Source organism: Cygnus atratus, chromosome 4 (assembly GCF_013377495.2).
Source record: "Cygnus atratus isolate AKBS03 ecotype Queensland, Australia chromosome 4, CAtr_DNAZoo_HiC_assembly, whole genome shotgun sequence".
Taxonomy (NCBI): Eukaryota; Metazoa; Chordata; class Aves; order Anseriformes; family Anatidae; genus Cygnus; species Cygnus atratus.
In genome coordinates, this window is record NC_066365.1 from 14,620,599 (window position 1) to 14,640,527 (window position 19,929).

At 42.5% G+C, this 19,929-nt stretch overlaps 1 protein-coding gene across 2 annotated transcripts in view; it reads right to left on the bottom strand.

Moving 5' to 3' along the window:
• Positions 1–19,929, bottom strand: part of EPHA5 (EPH receptor A5) — a 199,444-nt gene that overhangs the window by 174,444 nt on the left and 5,071 nt on the right. Inside the window, exon 2 of one of the 2 annotated variants that reach the window (XM_035541390.2) lies at positions 10,246–10,310. In XM_035541390.2, coding sequence (XP_035397283.1) covers positions 10,246–10,284 — 39 coding nt within the window. In that variant the 5' untranslated portion in view covers positions 10,285–10,310. Of the gene's footprint in view, positions 1–8,842; positions 8,925–10,245; positions 10,311–19,929 lie in introns of those variants that run through there. The other variant, XM_035541419.2, reaches the window with a different exon arrangement.

The following is a 19,929-nucleotide window of genomic DNA, read 5'->3' on the forward strand; positions in this document are numbered from 1 at the left end:
AATGTGCCCAGATATTCAATTATCATTAAAATTAATACATAGGGCAACAACCAAATCCCCTGATAGGTTTTGATTATCTCAATCTGGGTATTTATCAGAATCACTCCAACACACGGAGTCACCAAGCTCTGGCTGGCTGGCAAAGCAACCCCTTAGCCCACTTGGGTTTTCTTTACACTGGAAACAAGAATTGTAATGTGCTGGGGGGAAAAAGTACTGTATAAGAAAGGAGACGAGTATCTGAAGCTGTGCAACAAGGTTTGATCTGGCCTGAAATCCATTTCCGAATTAATTATTCACTCTGTTCCTGCTCAGTGGCTTTATAAACTCTGCCACACTGCATCTCTGCAGCAGGCTGGCTGCACCCACTGACCTGGTCTCAGTCACCCACCCTGCCACCTACCACCAGGTACCAGTGACTGCAAGTCTTGTATTTTCTGATCATCTGACAAAACATCTATTGAGATAGGCATGATCATCAGCAATTCTTTTCTAAAACTACTTGTATCATTTTAGGTTGATTTTCTCAGTACTAGAACTGAAATCATCAGGGCTTTGCCCAACTACTGTATTTAATATTAATATTATTTGTATATTGTTATTGTATATTAACATACAGCATTATTATATACTATTCATATTATATGTAACATACATTAGTATATAATATTCATAATATATAAAATATGTAATATTAATAAGCTTGTTTTAATGATGTACAATAAACTCCAGACTTAGCAGAGCCAAAAAAAGAGAGGTGCTGCCACTAAAGTTAACTACAGTTATTCAATCTGGCATCAAAATAAAGCAAACAGTAAACCAGAAGGAGACTGTATAATGAAGTGACTTTATCTCACAGGATTATACTTGTGGTTATGACTTTAATTGTGTAGTCTAGAAGTATTTGCAATAAACTGAATAATCTCACATTATTGTAATGATTTGTAATCACAACACCGGCTACGATTTACAGGCTTACTATACATTTGCATTGCAATCAACTAAAACAGTTAGTGCATGCCCTACAATTCCTAACAGCACTTAAAATTATGTTTTGCATGGAGCTCCAACAGCTGCCCAGTCACAAACAGTTTGGAGGTTTGAAAACAAGGCAAAGAACTCTTAAGCGTGCACCTTCCCACTTTTTGAGGAAAATAAAACTAATGAAACAAAATTGAACACCCCCAAGGTTTCTGAACAGAAGACCAAGGGCCACATTTTTGCTGTCCTTTACTGTCAGCTGAAGAAGGTGCAAGCAATGCTGGATGCCATACACAGCAGCGCTTTGATGGCCCTCTAAACTTCAAGCGATTAACTTCAGGAATAACTCCCAGGCTCCAGCAAGAAACCTGGAGCATCACAGTGTCAGCACCAGGAGTTTGGAGACTGAATATGCAAAGACAACCCGCAAAAACAGCTAACAAAAAAAAACCAAAGGTCCCAATGAAAAAGGCTGCCAGCACAGGAAAAAGTGCTAGTTCTTCTGAAGCTGGAAGAAGACATAACTAGCTTAACTCCCTCTTTCCAGAAGGAGGCAATTTTCCCACCCCGCTTGGTATCTGATGGGTACGGATGCGGCTGTGGGATTTCATCATCGTAGCAGGACTGCTCCCGAAGAGCAGCCCATGCACTTCATGTATCAGAGAAAATCAAACACCTACAAATCAATGAATTCTGTAAGACCGCTTTCAATAAATCAATATTTAAGTTACACCGAAGTCCTGTTAACACCTCCTCTCCCACTCCCCATTCTCAAACCCTCACTCACAGATCATTCGACTAGCTCGCAGCCCAAGGAGAGACAGGAGAAGAGCTAAGCTGAGTAATATCGAGCCTGCAGCTCTTCCTCGCAAGCGGAACAGGACTGCAAATAGATTAAGTGCCCACCAACATCTCAAATCACATTAAGACATACTCTGTGCTATCTCCTGCCAGCTGGATCTGCTGCACAGCATTACGGGCCTGTCGACGTTATGGGTAAATAATATTACTGGAAGACCTTCAAGGATGAGAGCCAGGTCACTGGCCCCAAAACATTTTTGCTTAAGTCTATCGAGAACTTTTGCAGCACAAGGACTCAATCCTGCCCCTGCTTCAAAGCCAAGAATTCTCACCTTTGACACTACAGAAGAAAAGCATCCCAAGGAGGGTAATTATCCATAGAAAGCACACGGCTTCACAAGCTTCTGGTTTATCTTACTTGAGCACAGTAACAAACCTACAGGACAGTATTTACTGTGTTTCAACATACAGGTAGTTCATAGTCAATAAGATGCACACTCCCGAAGTGAAGCCAAGCTTTAAAAATTGGTAATTTCTCTAACAATTTAAACATCTCTTCCATAATACAAAGAACAACTTGATTTTCTCTACCAGTGAAATTTTATTAAATCAAGAATTTAATATAATCAAAGCAGTGCCCTGGCACTTGCTGGAATAATCAACACAGCATAGACATAAGCAGGAACAGACATGTCAAATGCACAAAGCGTTGTGGCAAAAGCCAGCTATCTACTGCTGCTTGCTTTCTTGGAAAGCATCAAAAGGAGGTGAATCAAGGGCTCCACTGGGGGTGTTTCAGCCTGGTCTGGCAGCTGCAGTTTTTAGAAAGCCACCTCCACACATCCCCACTGCTGCCCCTCTTCTGGGAGCTGCCCTGCTCAGCAGGCAATTCCTCATCCTCCCTCTGCAGAGGCATGCTGAAACAACTGGGAATGCCTGCTGCCTACCCAGCCCCAGGACTGATTCTGACCACTTGCAGCTATCTGGCAACTTGTCCCTGCATTACCGCTTACAAGTCATGAAGATCATCCAGGGGTAGGTCTGAAAAGGTGAAGATGAAACCCTGCAAGATGCAAGTCTCGTTCACTCCCAACACTTTTCTACGTCACTGACGTGGTTGCAATAAGCTACCTTGAAATAAAAATAAGGAACAGTGATTTTGCCACAGTACTTTCAACATTAAAACCAACAGGCCTCATGATTACTGACTGCTTTAGTGAAACACACTAGATAATACAGCTCAGCATGCTTTTTTTTCCCCCCAAAATCAACAAGTCTAACATAAATTAAGACGGTATGAAACCAAAATATTTTGAGGTAAAAAGAGCTTCCAACTAAAATACCAGCATTTTCTCTTGCTGGCTAAAAACCCAGTCCCACCCTCCTCTTTTGTATGCGTGTGCATAGGCTACAGAAACTTAAAAACATCCATTTCTGCAACCAGGTCAAGCAAACAACATGCACGATAGCTGCCATTTTCAATCTCTGAAAATCCTGGCCTTTCCCATTAAATAGCTTGAAAATAGAAGTAAGTTTGCTTGAACAGTCTTACACGTTTGGCTGCTGAACTGTTTCTTGAATAGCCACACACCAGGAGTTTGTAGTTATACAGAAGTCAATCAAAAATCTATCCTGAAGTTTCCTTTGTTTTAAGGTAGCTGATTGGCCTTCAAAAAGCCCTCTAATTTTTATTGTCATCTTTCACTGTCCGATACACAAGGCCACCACTAGCCATGAAGACAAAATAGCATCTCCCATTTTAACACGCTATTTTCAGGAATTCTGCACTCTAAAATGTTCGCCTTCTAGACTAAAATTTACCATGCTTTTTTTTTTTTCCCCTGAAGTCAGCATTCATTCTATTTCATGCTTTTTTGAGCTGGCTTTCCTGAATGAGCAATATGAAAAGAAAACTAACTTTCCTCCATTATAAAAAGAACACTAAATAAAATACAAGATTGCGATCCTGAATTTATTTTCCAAAAAAAAAAAAAAAAAAAAAAACATTAATCTAAATAAAAATATATGCAGTCAAAGGGGACAAGACCAAGGCCACTGCATTTTAAGTCATATAAACAGATTATGTGATTACACTGTAAGTACTCCAGTGATTTATATATAAATATATATTTAGGATATGAAGTAGTAAGTAGCATAAGTAACATAGCACAAATTCATCAACATAAGCTATAAAATCCTAATGCATGTTTTATAAACCCTGGGCTGTGGCACATGTATTCCGTAATGATATTTTATTCTACAAAATTTCAGATTCTTCATGACAGCACTATGTTTATACATTTTAATTGTATGGTTCCTAGCTGTTGGATACCAATATTTCTGGAACTGGCAAAAAAGTAACAGAGAAAACAATGGTATTAGAAGATAAAGCTCTTCAAAGCTCTTATCCCCAAATGTAATTCTTAGACACTGGAGAAATAAAAAAAAGACTTTTTAGCATGAAAGGAGATTATTGTTTGCCAGATGAGCCTAATGCAGACAACTGTATTTACAAAAAGATACACTGAAGGATCAACCTTCATTTCTTCTGTGGTAGATTTTCAAGACCAGGATAGTAACGTATAATTCTAGTAACACAGTTCTAACAGAGATAAAGATTTGCTTTATTCTTAATCTTGTACGTATTAATTTATTTTACAGTACTTCAGAGTATTCCAGGCATTTTAGAGCTCCTCTAATAAGACCTATGCCTTGCCAGATGCTGCTACCAAATGAAGGCTTGATTGATGTCAACAGTGTACAAACCAAAGGGCAGGTAGACAAGAGTCCAGGACAACAAATTTAAGAGCACGCTCAAATGGAGTGAGAAGATTTAACTTCAGATGGGAAAGATAAGGGAAAGGACAAAAATAAAATGGTGAGGATGTTCAATGAAAACTGTTCTACAGCATGAGGTACTCTACCTTAAAAGAAGCTACAAAGCATAGGTGATCTCTTACAGGCATCAGAAAAGCTGGTCTTAAATACAGGGTGTTGGATGAGTACAATGCAATGTTTGTAAGCAGGGCAAGAAAAAAAAACCAAGAGATCAGAAATGCAAAAGGAGACCTTACCCCAGATAGAGTTAGGAGAGGATTCCAATCTACAACAGTTTGTATGCAGGGCTAGAAGAGGGCAAAACAAATTATCTGGTCTGCTCCTCCAGAAGAGATCAACTCTGCTTGTCAAGAGTATGAGAAATGACAGTCTGACCTGCTATTAGAGACCTCCTGGGAAGGAAACCCCACATCTGCCCCAAAGCTGGACCAGTACGAAGTACTTCTCATCAAATTTCACCCGAATCAGCTTAGCTGGATTACCCAGTTTGCTTCAAATAATTCACAGATGCAGACCGTGTTTCTCACTAATCCGTGTGCGCTCAAAAGTATGTGCAAATAAATAGCCAAATTGCAGGGTTTTGTATCTTTTCACCTACTCAGGTCCTACTTTTATCTCTAGTATGCTCCCTGCTGCAGTATGAAATGTATTCTTGCCATGTGAGCATATCCCTCTGCTTCCTCTTCCACACTGGTCACAGCCGAGCGGCGGCATTTGCAGGAGAAAACACGGGCTGCCAGAAGTACTGCCCTGAAAATGCCAATTATAATCACAGCTACACGACACAGCTCAATGGTGCCAAGAATCCTTCTCCTCCCGTTCCCCCTATCCCTCCCCCTTTATTTTATTTCTAACCCCGAGGGCAAACACTGCCTCCAATCCAGGATTCCTGCCTAAAATCTCTATCTGAACCAAGATCGACAGAGAAAAAACATGAACCTATTCGCAAGCCATGCCGAGTAATCTAAAGCGCCGTTATTTTTAACTTCAAAGAGGCACCCTAGGGTACCCGTCCTCAAAAGGACAAGCCAGAAATGCTCGCCCCTACCCACCCCTCGCCAAAATAAATAAAGAACCAAACCTACTGAAGTCCTGCAGAAAAAAACAATAACTTGGAGAATCAAACCGTTTGAATTCACTCCCCCTGCTTCCAGGATTTGTCCTTACTGAGCACCAAAAGCGGGGGCAATCGCTTTCCCTCTTGCAATTCACATGCAGCAAGTCAGCTAGCGCTCTCATTTTCTGCAATGAATAAAGAATTGAGTGATCCCATCATCCTCTAACATCTCCGCAGGACAAGATTCCTCAGCGCATGTTTATTTTCGTGTCTGAGCCTAAAAAAGCCCAGAACGTGGAGCTGTGCAGTGAGGCACAGCACACAGCCAATGTTCCAAGGAGCATGGAGGCTTTCCTGCTCTGTGCCACAGGAAGTTCGAGAAAATCAACGTGAGGTGGAAGAGATGGGAATAAAGTACAGAAGTAAAGCAGGTATGAGGTGCTCCAATTTGGAAAGAAAATAGCGCTCCAACGTTGTGAAGAAATAATTTTGAAAAATAAACCCTGAAAGGAGCCAGGGTCTGGAACAAGTAAATCAGCACTACCATGGCCACTGAAACACATCAGACGTAATTGCTAAATCAAGCCAGTGAAAACAGCATTTATTTTAATCAGCAACTTTTGCAATTATCCGGTTATTGTTAAAAGTGGCTGTGCTTTTACCTGGTCAGAGCGAGACTGAAGAGCACAGGTTTACACAGAGCTCTTTGTAGCTTCCACCCCTGCTATGGCTTTGCGGGGAGCCCAAATGCATCCATCACACAGAGCCTCCTGCCAAATCAAGGGAGGTAACGCAGCGATTCAGCCTGCAACCGCTGTCTGATCTGACCCAACTATTTCTCTCACAGCACCTCCTACTTCTATTAGTCTCCCTATGATAAAGAATACATTTGGCACAGGCAAATACAAGCAGTTTCTGTAGGGAAGAGCCATTTTTTGTCCCAGCCGCACATAATGCATGCAAGCCTCTAATATGCCCAATGTTGATAACACTATGCAGCACTCCAGGAATTAGTCTGGAGGTAACAGAGGCTCTGCAGGCCTTCTGTACAGGCAGGGGTTTTAATAAAGAGGAGGCCAGGCTTTTCTGATAGAGCCCGTGGTAATTCCAATAACCACCTTCAGATTAAAGCAAACTTACTCCAGCTGCAGATCCAAGTGGGAGCTGTCCCTTCGGATACATTCCCAACTCACAAGCTGTGAAAGGGGTGGCATTTCCACACCGACCACATCCAACTGGCAGGGAGAAGGTCTCTTTTCTGAGTTCCACTGCTGCACTGACCTTACGAGGACTTTACTCGAGCTTTAACAGATATAACAGCAAGTTTAAGAGCCACACATGACTGCTGAACCGCACACTGCCAGGAAAGCCATCCTGGGGTAACAAGAAAAACAAACTACCAGGATTCATTAATTCTTTGTGGCGAAACAGCAGAAAGAAGCACCTTCGCCTGCACAACATCTGGATCCTCACGCCAGGAGACGTCATTTCTACCCCTGCTTGGCCACTGCATATTTCATTCCCACTGGCCTCTCAATGCTCCATCTGTATGAAGAGAGATTTTTCTTACCTTCCATGAGTATAGGAAAAATGAAAAACGGCAAGGCTGAAAGAATATTGGATACTGCCAAAATCTGTTCCAAATAAGCATCTAGCTAGGCAAAGCTCTGCAGAGACAACCCTGAAGTGCTTCTATCCTTTCCCCTAAAACCCATTATCCCAAAGATAAGCTGGTACACCCAGTTTTATGGCAGACCAAGGTCTCATCTCGTAGAGACTAAAGCAGCGGAGGTGCTTTATTTGGAATTAGAGCTATGAAACAGGCGTACCTCTAAAGCCTAATTTGTATCCAGGCTGGAGCATTGGTCTCCTTCTCCTACCACTACTTTCATTTCCTAAGGTAGAGAGCGCATTTTTCGCCTTGCGTTCAGCAAATACAAGGTGAACAACGGGCTAAATGAGTGCAGCTGGATCTCTCTGGAGCATGGAATGACTTACAGCTTCAATACACATGAACTACCATGGCATACAGCTACAACAAATTTAGAATATGACACCTACTACAAAGGATCTGCCAAAAACAACTTCATTTGGTACGGCTGGACCTCCTCACCCAACTGTTTACCTTTTTTTTTTTTAAAGAATAAATAGGGAAATTATTCTCAAAACTTTCCCCCTTGAGCCTCTGTGATGTACTGAAAACCTCTCCGAAGCATTTCCACAAAACTACCAAGTCTAAATGCTTACTTTCTTTAATGAAAGTGAGCTCCTCGTGCAGTCTCCTAACAGATGTGGTTCTAGGACAAAGACTAAATTTCCTCAATATTCATAATAAAAAACAAGTGGAAAAGTAGCAACAGAGGTGAAGGCTGCTTCAAAAGCTAATGTATCTCCAGCTGGAGCGATATCATTATTGAAATTGCTACCAAATACTTTATGTGAACAGACTCTACAGGAAATACAAAATACCACGCATCTGTACGTGGTCTGCGTTTCCACACCTAGGAGTACTGCAAAGCATTACACACTACAAGATTTCCGCTCCTTTCCTTCATAGGGAACAGTACAGATAGACAGACCTTCCAACATTTCTGTAAGATGTCCTGAGATAAATTTGTTTGAGAATACTTCGAAAAACAGCCTACATTATCTCTAATCCCAAAGCTCCCCTCTCCTTTCCTAATTCAAATAGTGAAATAAGAGTTAAGTATTTACACAAGGTAGATCTTAAAATTGTCAAGCGCACAACAGTATGGCTGCAGAACAGCTGACTGCAGAGCAGATAAGGGGGTTAAAGAATTAGGCCTGGAAAGTCTTTTTCAGTACCTGTAAAATACTGCAAATATGTTAGGCCAAAAGAAACAACCGGGCTAAGCTCATGGATTTTTATGACGTCCCATGAAAACAAAGAAGATTAAGAAGAGATTTCTGGAAACTCAAAAACCAACTGCCTGATTCACTTTGTATTTGTGGAAGTTAAATTAAGGAGAAAAATCCTCCCTATTGAGTCAGTAACCATTAATTTGGCATTCATGAGTATACTTCCAGGTGCTGTTTGGAAACTGAGCTGGTAAATAAAGAAAAGTTTCTCTAAATAATGAAAAAACAACTGAGGCTTGTAGATAGGATATTTAGCTTTTCATTTACTCATCTACACATACAGACCCAGATAACCAGTCCTGAAGTGTTCAGAAGATATTTCTCTACTGATATCCCTGTAAGGACGCTTGGAGGCAGCAACTGCTTTACACCCTAGGAAAAATACTGAGGTAAGTATTCAAAAGGGAAAACGCAGACATTAAGAAGTGGACATCAGGATCTTTGCAGTGTGATAAGATGCCAACATACTGCTCTGCCAGCACATCTGGAACTGTTATTCCAATGCTCACACATGCAAGGGGAGCAAGTTTAGTTCTCATCTTTAAATCAAGAGAAAAAAATATCGCTAAAGACTCCAACCGCAACAGGCTTAGATCTTGAACCAAATTCAGGATGAACTAAGCTCCCCACGTGCTTTTACATTCCTGGCATAACCAGGGCCTGCAAGCACGCAGCTTGTCTGAGTGAGGCTGCCATTTCTACTCTTATCTACACAAAATATAGAAAAAGCCAGATTTGAATTTGCTCTGTAGTATAAATGCATGAGGTTGACTGTGCTTTATATAAACACTGCCACCATTTTTATGACAATCGAACTAGAGTGCAAGACAATTCTGCGGCCCATTTCAGCCAGTGTCTAAAATCTTACAATACCACATTCCTGAAAGCTGCTTTGTTGGAGGGCACAGCTGTGCAGCATTTCTATCTCAGGATGCTTTCTCACGTCACAGTGCTCATGGCTCCTAGAAATTGACAGGAACACTCCACATTTTGCAGAAACCAACCTTGCAAGACTATCAAAGCTCTCCGATACATCAGAGCCTCAAGATGCCCCAGTCAAACCAAGGCCAAAATTCACAGCAACGACCGCTCACACGATTCAGTCAGGCCAAGAGTATTAACACACCTCAGCTCTGTATTTATTTCAGGTATCAAATTAGGAGGCCAGGTTCCTTCAGCCTGCAGTACAATTAAAGGAAGGGACACAGGCTCTTCAAGGTGCTTAAAGCTCACCTCCTGTTCCAGTGCTGTCAGCTGCCAGAACTTTATCTGGAGCCTTAGAAGTATTTCTGAACAGCTCTGTTTGAAGAGAACAGTAATGCTCCAGACTCTGTTTCAGAAGAAAACTTGCAGAAAACTGTTGCGCCCCAAAAGCTCAAGAATCAGAATTTATCACTTAAAAAAATGTAAATAACCTCATGGCTTTTTTGGTGAGGGGAGGAGCGAGGGCGCTGACTCATGATTTATTTTAATACTTGTGACTGGCTCTACTGCATAAATAAATCAATCCCCCAGCCACACAGCTCCATTTTTCCAGTCACAGTGTGTTGTCATGTGTTTTGTTGTGTTTTTTTTTTCATTCCATTGCCAACAAATCACTCCAGGGAATTTTGAAGCCCAGTAGTATACTTTCCGAATGGAAACGATTAGTATAATTTGGGTGAAAAAGTAAACAACAACGGACTTACCCCATTTTTTGGGTAGGCTATCCATCCTAGATCCCCCATCACTGTGCGTGAGTCCAGTAAATTCACTGTAAATAAGAAAAAAATGTTAAGGAAGATGTATGGGTTACAAATTTCAGTAAACATTTCAAGATTTGGGTGGCTATGGTAAACAGGCTGTTTATAATTAACCATGGAAGTTGGATTCTTTGTGAAGCAGAACAACAAGACAATAACTCCGCTAACAATGAAGTCATACCCTTTGAGATCTACCCATGAAACAAAGCTGCACACGCTCTGAACTTCTGCAAGATCCAGATTTAAGTTCTTGTGATCTGGTCTTTTGGGGAGGGGAACAACTATATACAAGACCTACAGTATACAGGTACACACAAATTCAATACATCAAGGCTTATACACACACATTTCTTCTTTTATGGCGGTAGTCTTTAACATAATGAGGCCTTTAAGACAAAAACAAAACGAGAAACAATGTGCAGGGCATCCTAGCTATTGTGGATTCAACTTTCAGAGTATTTTCTATGGCAATAGTACACTATTTTCTTTCCCTCGCAAATTTTTCTAAGTCTTGACAACTTCATTGTAACATATCCAAGGGATCATCATCTTTTCCACCCAAAAATGCAGTGTGGCTCTGTTAAGTCAGGTAAGCAATCAGCAAACAAGTCACATTAAAGAGCAATAAATTATTCCCAAGTTTACAATATTTTCCCTCATATTGCCTGAAATACTCAGTACTTGAGTACAAAGTGTGAAATAATTAAAAAATAAATCCATACACAATTCAGCTGAGGAAAACTATAGCAGCTTTTTGTGCTGAGCTTCCCAGTGTCATCTCTTTTACCCAGGGCTTTAAATCTCCAAGTTAAAAAACAGACTCCAAGTTAAAAAACAGACTGAATCCACAGCTGTTACACAGAACCTCAATCTAGGAGGAACTTTCTACTATAAAAGCACACAAATTCCTTTGAACTACAACACGTGCTTCCAACAGCATAGTTGTCTGCATAACACAAACTCACATTTTGAACCCATGTTCCTCCTGAAAAGGAACCAATTTCCCCAACTCTTCAGTTCATGGTCTCCACTGTATGTATTCTTTAAAAATCCCATCAGAGGTTTTCAAAATCAGACTTTCAAGACCTTCAAGCCTGTGATGAGCTACCCCGAGAATAAGCTTGAAATGAGTAGAGGATGTTACACGCTCCTTTAGAAATTAAACCATTTAAGTAGGTACTGGAAAATTGGTAGAGAAACGGTATGTCTGTACAGGTATAAAGAATGGGAATATCAATCCTCTTCCCTGGAACTCTTACAAGGTTTACTGGCTGTCTCTGCACAGCCAAACACACACCGGTGCAAACGCCAGGCATACAGACCCTCACACCAGCCCAGGTCGTCCTGCTGCAATCACCATAGACATTAAAATGTCGCCCACTGAGTTCTTCAGACATCATAATTACACTATTTGCAGGGTACCTGCTCGCTATAATACAAACACGCCGATTGAGTTCCTGTAATTAGCATTCTGCTTCAAAGTGCCTTTTTCCCCTGATGAGTCAAAGACCTAAATGTATAGAAGCATAAGGATTTAATAGCAAACCGTATTATATACGTAGGGGCAAAAGTAATAAAACACGAAGTACATTATACCAAAATAAAAAGCATGCTCCTTTCAAATGTTAAGGAGAATTAAAAAAAGAAAAAAAAAGATTGGACAACAGATCTAGCTTGAAAAAACAAAGTTATCAGAATCAAGTTGTTCTTAATCATTGTATTACATGGAAAGCTGACAACTTTGTGCCCATTGTATGCAAAACCAGCCCAGAAGGCAGCACTGAGGCAGCAAAATTAGTCCTCAGCCCTGGCATCAAACACTTGTAAAATATTTGTTTATCTAGATATTTGCAGTGGATGCAATTATGAATACATCATGCTATCACAGGGCACGTAGATGTTCTGCCATGTCTGGTACTGCTTCTAAAACAGAAAACACAGCTGGGGGCTCACAATGCTACCAAATTAGAGGACATCCAGTTGAAACAACACTCGGGGATTTTACTGAAGTCTGTTCAAAATAAGGAAACAAAATCAGGTGGCTTTCCACCCCGCAGTCTAAGCGATGTAAAAGTATTGCTATCATCTCCCATTCCAGATGTCACCCCGTAACAGCCAGCTCTTCCCCTCCTGAAGGTTCAGGTTCATTAATTTGACTTCAGCTGGAGCAGGAGAAACATCAATACCCAGCTGCTCCTAAATCATACTGCGCTTTCTCCTTTTTAATGGGATAACAGGGGCGATCTTAAAATATTCTTTAAAGCAGGACACAAACAACACGTCCCATAATATACATGCATTTCAAAAAGGAGGGGAAAGGACTGCTGCTGCCAACAAAATGGCAGGATACCCAAATTCCTTCTATTACAGTCACTGTAATTAAACCATGCAGAGCAGTATATTCCTGTCCTAAGTTGCAATGGATGCAAAACAAGTATTGATCTACATTGTACAACTTAATTAAAACTTGTCCCGAAGATGCTGCTAATGAATGTAATTAGATGGTATGTTTGACGCCACAAAGTTCTTCATGACATGCTAATTAAGAAAAGAAGCAGAAAAAGTGCTTTTATTCAAACATCAGATCATAAAAAGAACATGAGAAAACTAAATATTGAATTATCTTTCTATCAATGACAATTTTTAAATCGCTGTTATTAACTTCAATTTCAAACTAATTTTCTGCATATGAAAAGATAACACAACCCATTCAGCTCTAACTCCAGTCATTGGAAATTCTTCTGTCGGTGAGTCAGCCGACGGCGCTGAATACTAAATCTCCAGTTAGAAAAGAGGCATTTCTTCTCTTTTTTTCCCAACAGGATCCTAAATAGAGCAAGACAAATAGGAAGGGATGAGATAGACCTTTTGACGGGCACAGCACAGGAGCCCAAATTCACATGCCAGGAAAACAAAAGCCGCCAGTGACTTGAAGCTCTCCCTGTGTCTGGAGACCTGCAAGGCTCCCAGGATAATTCAGATGGCTCCGAGGGGCTGTTGCAGTCACAGCAGACTCCCTGGCTGCCCCGTGGGCTTCTTCCCAGAGTTGCCTTCACAGCATATCCTCTAAAATACTGCACCGTATCGATCTGCTGAGGAGCTTATTTAGCTAGTAGTTATGCAAAATCGTCAGCAAAGATGGAAACGTTTTGCTTTCAGAATCCCCAAAATTCCCGTATAAACAAACAGAAATCACCACTGCTCCATCCAGGTACGAGGCAGCTGCCTTTTCCCCATCAGCACCCCACCCAGCCATCTCTGGCAAATCCTCGATTCACCCGCAGTACTGCCAGCTCCCAAATCCACCCTAATTCAGAGGGGCACCAGGCCGGAGCCCTGGTGACCCTGCTCCGATGCTGCAGCAGCTCCGTGCACAGGGGTACAGCGCTGCTGGAAACCTTGCTGCTGCTGAACTGGTTTACCTTTAAAAACTGCAGATTGGCCAGGCTGGGAGAGAAACAGCAGGCAAATGGTAGCTAAGCACATAGCTACCACGTGGAAGGCACTGTTTTAGCAGAGGATTTATAGAAGAGCTGCTGCCATCACAACGAGATGCTTGCACCACTTACCATATGGCTACCTGGGAAGCCGTTCTGCACTGGAATAAAAAAGCTGAATCTCTCCGGTTTCAACCACAAAAAGTGGAAAAAAAGGACTAGGGGTCTCAGGAGCAGCAGAAGCAGTTCTTCCCCATCAAACCCAAGACAACTAGCAGCACACACTTGGCCATTGCTGTCTAATAGCTGACCACAGGAGGTGGTAGCTCAAGATAACCTCCAGCTACATGCTTACGGTTTACGTATTTTAGGAAGTCCAACGCCAGCTCCTGCACAGCTCAGGAGCCCTGGGCCAGCCCCAGTGCTACAGATACCCCACAGGCATAACCCAAACCTGTTCTCAGCAGCCCTGGGGATGCAGGCAAGCTCATCCCACTGAAGAAGTCTCTCCAGAAACTGCTAGTGACTCTGTCTGCCCCATAACCTTAAAAACCTCCAGAATAACAGAACTCATTTATTCCCACTTCCTTTCTCCTTGGCATCAGCTAGATGTGTCTCAACGAGCGAGAAACCTCAGAGCCCATAAGCACACTTAGCACCTGTATCTCTGCCAGAGCGCTTGCAGAAGCCACATGCATACATTCAAAAAATGTTTTTTGCTCATCTCTACCGGCAGTGCATCCATCCCACAAGCCCTAATTATTTCTAATGCTCAGTCAAGGGGAACACAAAACCGCACAGATCTATATCATCATTAACTTCCATGCCTTCAGGGTAGGATAAATGATGATTAAGTCTAAAGTCATACCACAGCCTTTTTTTCTTCTTCCTTTTTTTTTTTTTTTTTTTTTTTAATACAGAATAATAGCCAGGGGAATTTGCATACACTCTTGTTCTCAGACAGGCTGCTTACTACGGGTGAGCAATCAAGTTGGAATAAAATCAGAAGCGAGCTAAACCTTTGCCCTGAACTCTAGCTGGTGAATTAACAGTGTTTTTTCACTCACGGATCCCTAACAGGCGATTGGATCTGACTTTTTACTCACATGTCCTCGTCGCACTCATACCACAGGCATTTAGCAGCTTCACCATGACGACACGAGGATTGTGGCTGGAAGGAAGCACAAGAAACGCCAGAGCCGACAGCATTTAATGCTGACCTAAGCCAACGCATCTGCCCACATGGCACAGCATCCCAGCTGATGCTGCCACCTAAGACACGGAGCCACGTGGCAGCACCAGATTGCACAGCTGAAAGCAGGGCAGGTCTACCACGACAGCACCGCGGCTGGAGTTGAAGCCACCAGTTCATGGACTTCTGGTCACAGCACCTAAGTGGAAGGGCTCCTCTGGCTCTGGATCGGCGGAAGCAGCTTCAATTCCTCTGCTCCAGTTTCAAGCAGGGAAAGAAAACAACCTGAAAAAGAAAAATCCCCCAACCGCCAGGATAAAACACTGAGTGCTCGTGATCCTGCCAGCCACACATCTTCATGCCGTGTTGGCATCCAAGGATCCACCAGGAAAGTGTTCGTGGCTCAACCTGGGGAAAAGTCTCTGCAGGCATACCAAAGACTCGATCCTTCTGGGCTGCAAGTCTTTGAGCTGATTTCCAATAAATCCTTTTACATCTGCACCACTTGCAAGCAAGAGTTAACCATGAGGCATACCCTAGTGAAGTTATTCATGCCAAATCATCCTAGAACAGGCAGAATGGTCAAGATAGCATGAACTGATAGATTTTACATCTTGAAGCCATAAAGCCATATGTTTTTTTATTATTATTATTTCACTGAAATAAAACTACAGTAAAAAGAAGAAAGTATCTTTGACCAAATCGATACCCCATCACAACATGAACGGGAGTAAAGAAACCTTCACTTAGAGCTTGAATAAATATTTCAAAACATCGCATGATTTCATAACTAGCATGTTCTTAAAGAAAAACACTTGAATGAAAACGTTTTGGTTATAAGAAACTGAAACAAAACCGTGCTTTAATACATTTGTTATTAATTCAACAGGAATCCAAGCACTGTTTTCAGTAACCTGGGTCTGAACTCCTGCATGAAAAAAGGTGCGAATCAAGTGAGTGCTCCTGCATCCTCAAGGCTCCTACACCCTGCAGCTCCTGGCCTCCTCTGCACAGCCCTCCAGGCATCGCAGCCTTCCCACCCAGCCTGCTGCCTCTGCTCTCCTCTCTCCCTGAGCCCAAGGCAGGGGCACGGCTGCCAAACACATCACCTCTACCTGAGCTGCTTTCTCCTGCTGCTGCGTACCTCCCCGTCCTTCCTCCCGTGCTCCTGGAGTTCACATTACCAAGACATGCCAACTGCAAAGGACTCTCCATCATCATGAGTCAAAGTTTTTCTGCTTCATCAATCTTCGCCGCTTTTATCGCGGTATTGTTGCCATTCGTTTCCCAACTGCTTTCCCTGTTGTGCCAAGTATTTCTTCAAAAAGTATAAATCCAAGGCACTCCAACAAGTGACAGTCAAAAACAATCCAAGAAAGCAAAAACAAATGAATAAATAAAACTCCTGAAAGAAATCAAAGCCATCAGGAAGCAGATGTTTTGTATTAATTAGCTACACTGAGTTGAGACAAAAAATAAGCAGGCAAGAGCCTCGGAAACATTTCCATCAGTGGAAACCAAGCTAGAGTGGAGTGCAAGCTGTAGCAGTACCTATTATTTATAGCCCACTGGAGGAAGAAAAAATACACTACTTAATGAACTCGCAAACTAATATTAACTGCAGATTTATATTTTATTATGTTGGCTTAGTTCTGCTTTTAGTTTTCTCATGATTCCCTTTTATAGCAAGTGCCAAAACGCTCGAATCTACATCGCAGATTCATAGGTTTTTAAGGCCAGACGGACAACTGCAATCATAACACTGGCCAGGAAATTTTACCCAGTGTTTTTTGCATCACGTCTGTAATTTCTGTTTGTGCATACTGTTTAGAAGGGGGGCAATATTGCCCTTGGTCAAAGCTCTTTGGGTTGGCTGCATTTTTTCCACAGGCACAACAGTGGCCATAGCACCTGGGTGTGGGACCAGAGGCTCACTTCATAACTGGACCCAGTAAAACAAACAGAAAAGTACCATTTTTTTTCCCCTTACGAGGATTTGCTCTCAAGACAAGAGGCAGTCATTTATTCCTTCCACCATACTTAACAGAAGTGGTCAGAAAGATGATTTATTTGACTCCAAAGTGCCTGGAAACTTCCGGTATGGTATGCCTTTTTTTAAATGGCAAACTCTTCTATTCCCACCAAAATCGCTCTTTAATTGAAAAGGAATTATTCAGTGTGAAGAAAGAGAGAGTCAGTGAAGTTTTCCCAGCCCCACTCATGAGATCCCCTGGAAACAACATTGTACAGACACACTGGTAGCTCTCTGGAGCAAGAAAATACCAGTGCTGCCTGCAGACCCCGGGTCTCCAGCCACTACCAAGGTATCTGTAAGTGGCTGAAGGACACAACCTGTTTCCCTGAGACCCTCCTTTTAAAGCAAGCACCTTATTAAGCACACAAATGAAGGCCTAAAATCCCAACAGATTCCCAATGCAGTCAAACCACCTGCTGGCAGCGCTGAAACGCGCCCTCGTGTTCTTCCCTAAATCAGCACACCACCAGCTAAAGGCAATCTGAGCTCTGTCCTCAAAAGGGGTCCTCCAAGGCACAGGCATCAATCCTGTTACACTTATAACTAAACTCAGCAAAGGGAAAGAAACTCACCAGGCACATCCAGAGTTGTCAAGGCTGTCAGCTTTCACTACCAGTGGACTTGCAAGACCTCACTGTCCGGCACCAATAAAGCCTTGCTGTTGACAATAATGACTACTCTGCTGCCACTGAGTTCGCTCAAGTAGAAAAAAAGGAACTGACATAATGCTTAGATAGCATTCGGGAGCAAAAAAATGTTTAAGATGATCTATTGGCTTTTCAGGGGGCTGACAGTTTATCCCTTCTGTTTCAGAAAAGGGCAGAGGCTGCTAGTGGGAAGAGCACACTGCCAACACATTTTAGGAAGAAATTGTGTTTGAACATTAGCAGAGCAAAGATGGGTTAACCGAAATGACTAGATTCTGGAGAAATTAACTTAAAGGCAAATATGCAGATAATTTCAAATAGTTTCACTGTTTTGGCACATGCAAAGCAGTCAGAAAATGACAGAAGTCCACCCAGAAACATCATGAAATGCACATTACTGATCCTGAATAACTAATTTACTCCCAAATGTTTCTCTACCCCCTCAGGGAGCTATGAAGTTCAAACTTGTTGTTCTGAATTCCTCCTTACAATAAGCGATCTGAATTAGAGAACCTAGGAGTTAACATTTCACAAAACACTTCGGTGCTGCCCACCACACCTCAATGTAGTAGCTGGCACAAAAGCCTGCAACCCCAGGGTCCTGCTTTCTCTTCTACTGGCTCCCCGGGTGACCTAGGGTAAATCCCAAGGGATTTACATGCCTGAATTTCACACTGCACATCTGAAAATACCTGCTTGGCCTCCTAAACCTAGCTCTTAACCTCTCTGAGTAAGCCTGTTTCCTCTCCACGCACACCCCCAGGCACAGCTTGCTCTGCCCAGGAGCACGCAACCTCAACCATGATGATGCTCAGGAGCTCGAGGGACAGGAATTACCCCGTAACCCTCAGAGCTGCCAGACCTGCTCACAGAGGTGTTCCCCATGACACTACCTGCTACCTCACCTCCTCCAGGAGAGCTCTCCCATCCATCCAGCTCATGGCCACCTGAGCAGCTCAACCTGGCCAAAGTCCTCCTCGCGGACCTCCTGCACAACTCAAATACCATTACTGCATCCACAGCAAGACTGCCACAGGATGTGCTGAAGCCCCAGCACACTTTTTTCTGTCCCAAAGCACATTTAGTCCTATTTCCAAAGAGCAGAGGCAGGACAGCTGTGCTCACGCGCAGCACAGCGCCCTCACCCACAGCAGGCAACATGCCATCAGACCTCTGCAAGCAGCCACCCCATGACCCCTCCTGAACCCAGAAGTCGAGTGCTGCAAGGCCGTGCTCCTGTCCCCTCCTGACCAGCTTCCTCGCAGGAGAGAGGGATAATTGCTTCCTACCTCCACCAGGATAAGCGCATTAAGCCTTCGGAGAGACTCAGATACCGCACCAGCCACAGCCACAGCAAATACCAGAGCTGAGACTGTAAAAGAGAATAACAGGTCAAAAAGACAACTAAAAGGGTAACAAATCCCTACGGACCTAAGCTGCTGAGAGCCGGTGCTCGAGTCTGCCGATACAGCTGGCTGGAAAAGCTACTGGGGCACCAAAGGCCTGCACTTCAGCAAAACCTGTCACCTCCGTGTCCTGCCAGCCAGAGAGGAGGTGAGGGACATGCACGACACAAGCAGAGGGCAATTCATCTCTCAGCTCTGTTTGTGCCAAAAAAAAAAAAAAAAAAAGAAAAAAAAAGAGACATCTTAAGTACAAAACATATTTTCAAAGAAAAAAAGAATGCTAATTTAAAATGCACAGCAATTTTACTGAAGCGATCAAAGAAAATGAGTTTTGCAAAAAATAATAAAAATTGCTCATTCCAGCACAATCATTAACTTTTTAACATTATTTTTTTCTATATTTATCAATACTGAGTAAAGACATATTTCCAGTGCCAGCTCACTCAGGCTGAAATCAGGCCCCACAGCTCACTAATCCTTATGGTCTGTGAGGAGGGCACCCTTATGACAGGAAAAGATGTTTTACTATAAGCACAAAGTTTTTTTCTACTTCTTTTTTAAGCCTTTTTAACGGATAGCAGTCTGAGTACCCACTGAAAAGCTGCATGAAATGTTTTCTTCCACAGAAGTGAGCACTTGGTAACAGAAATTCACTACTTCTACAAAAATGAAGTTTGTGCTTTTTTTTTTTTTTTTAACATCCCATTCTGCCCTTGAAAAAAAAAAAAAATGGCTTTCTTCTTTTGAGGCAGAGTCTCAATTCTCTGACATCCCTTAGCTATGGCTAAAGCTCACCTCTATTCACCAAAACAATAGAGCACTCACTAAAAGCTTGCTTTCAACTCCAAGCCAGGAAGCCTGGGGGTAACAACAGCCCCACTTCCATTCCAGACCCCAAATACAACAGCACCCA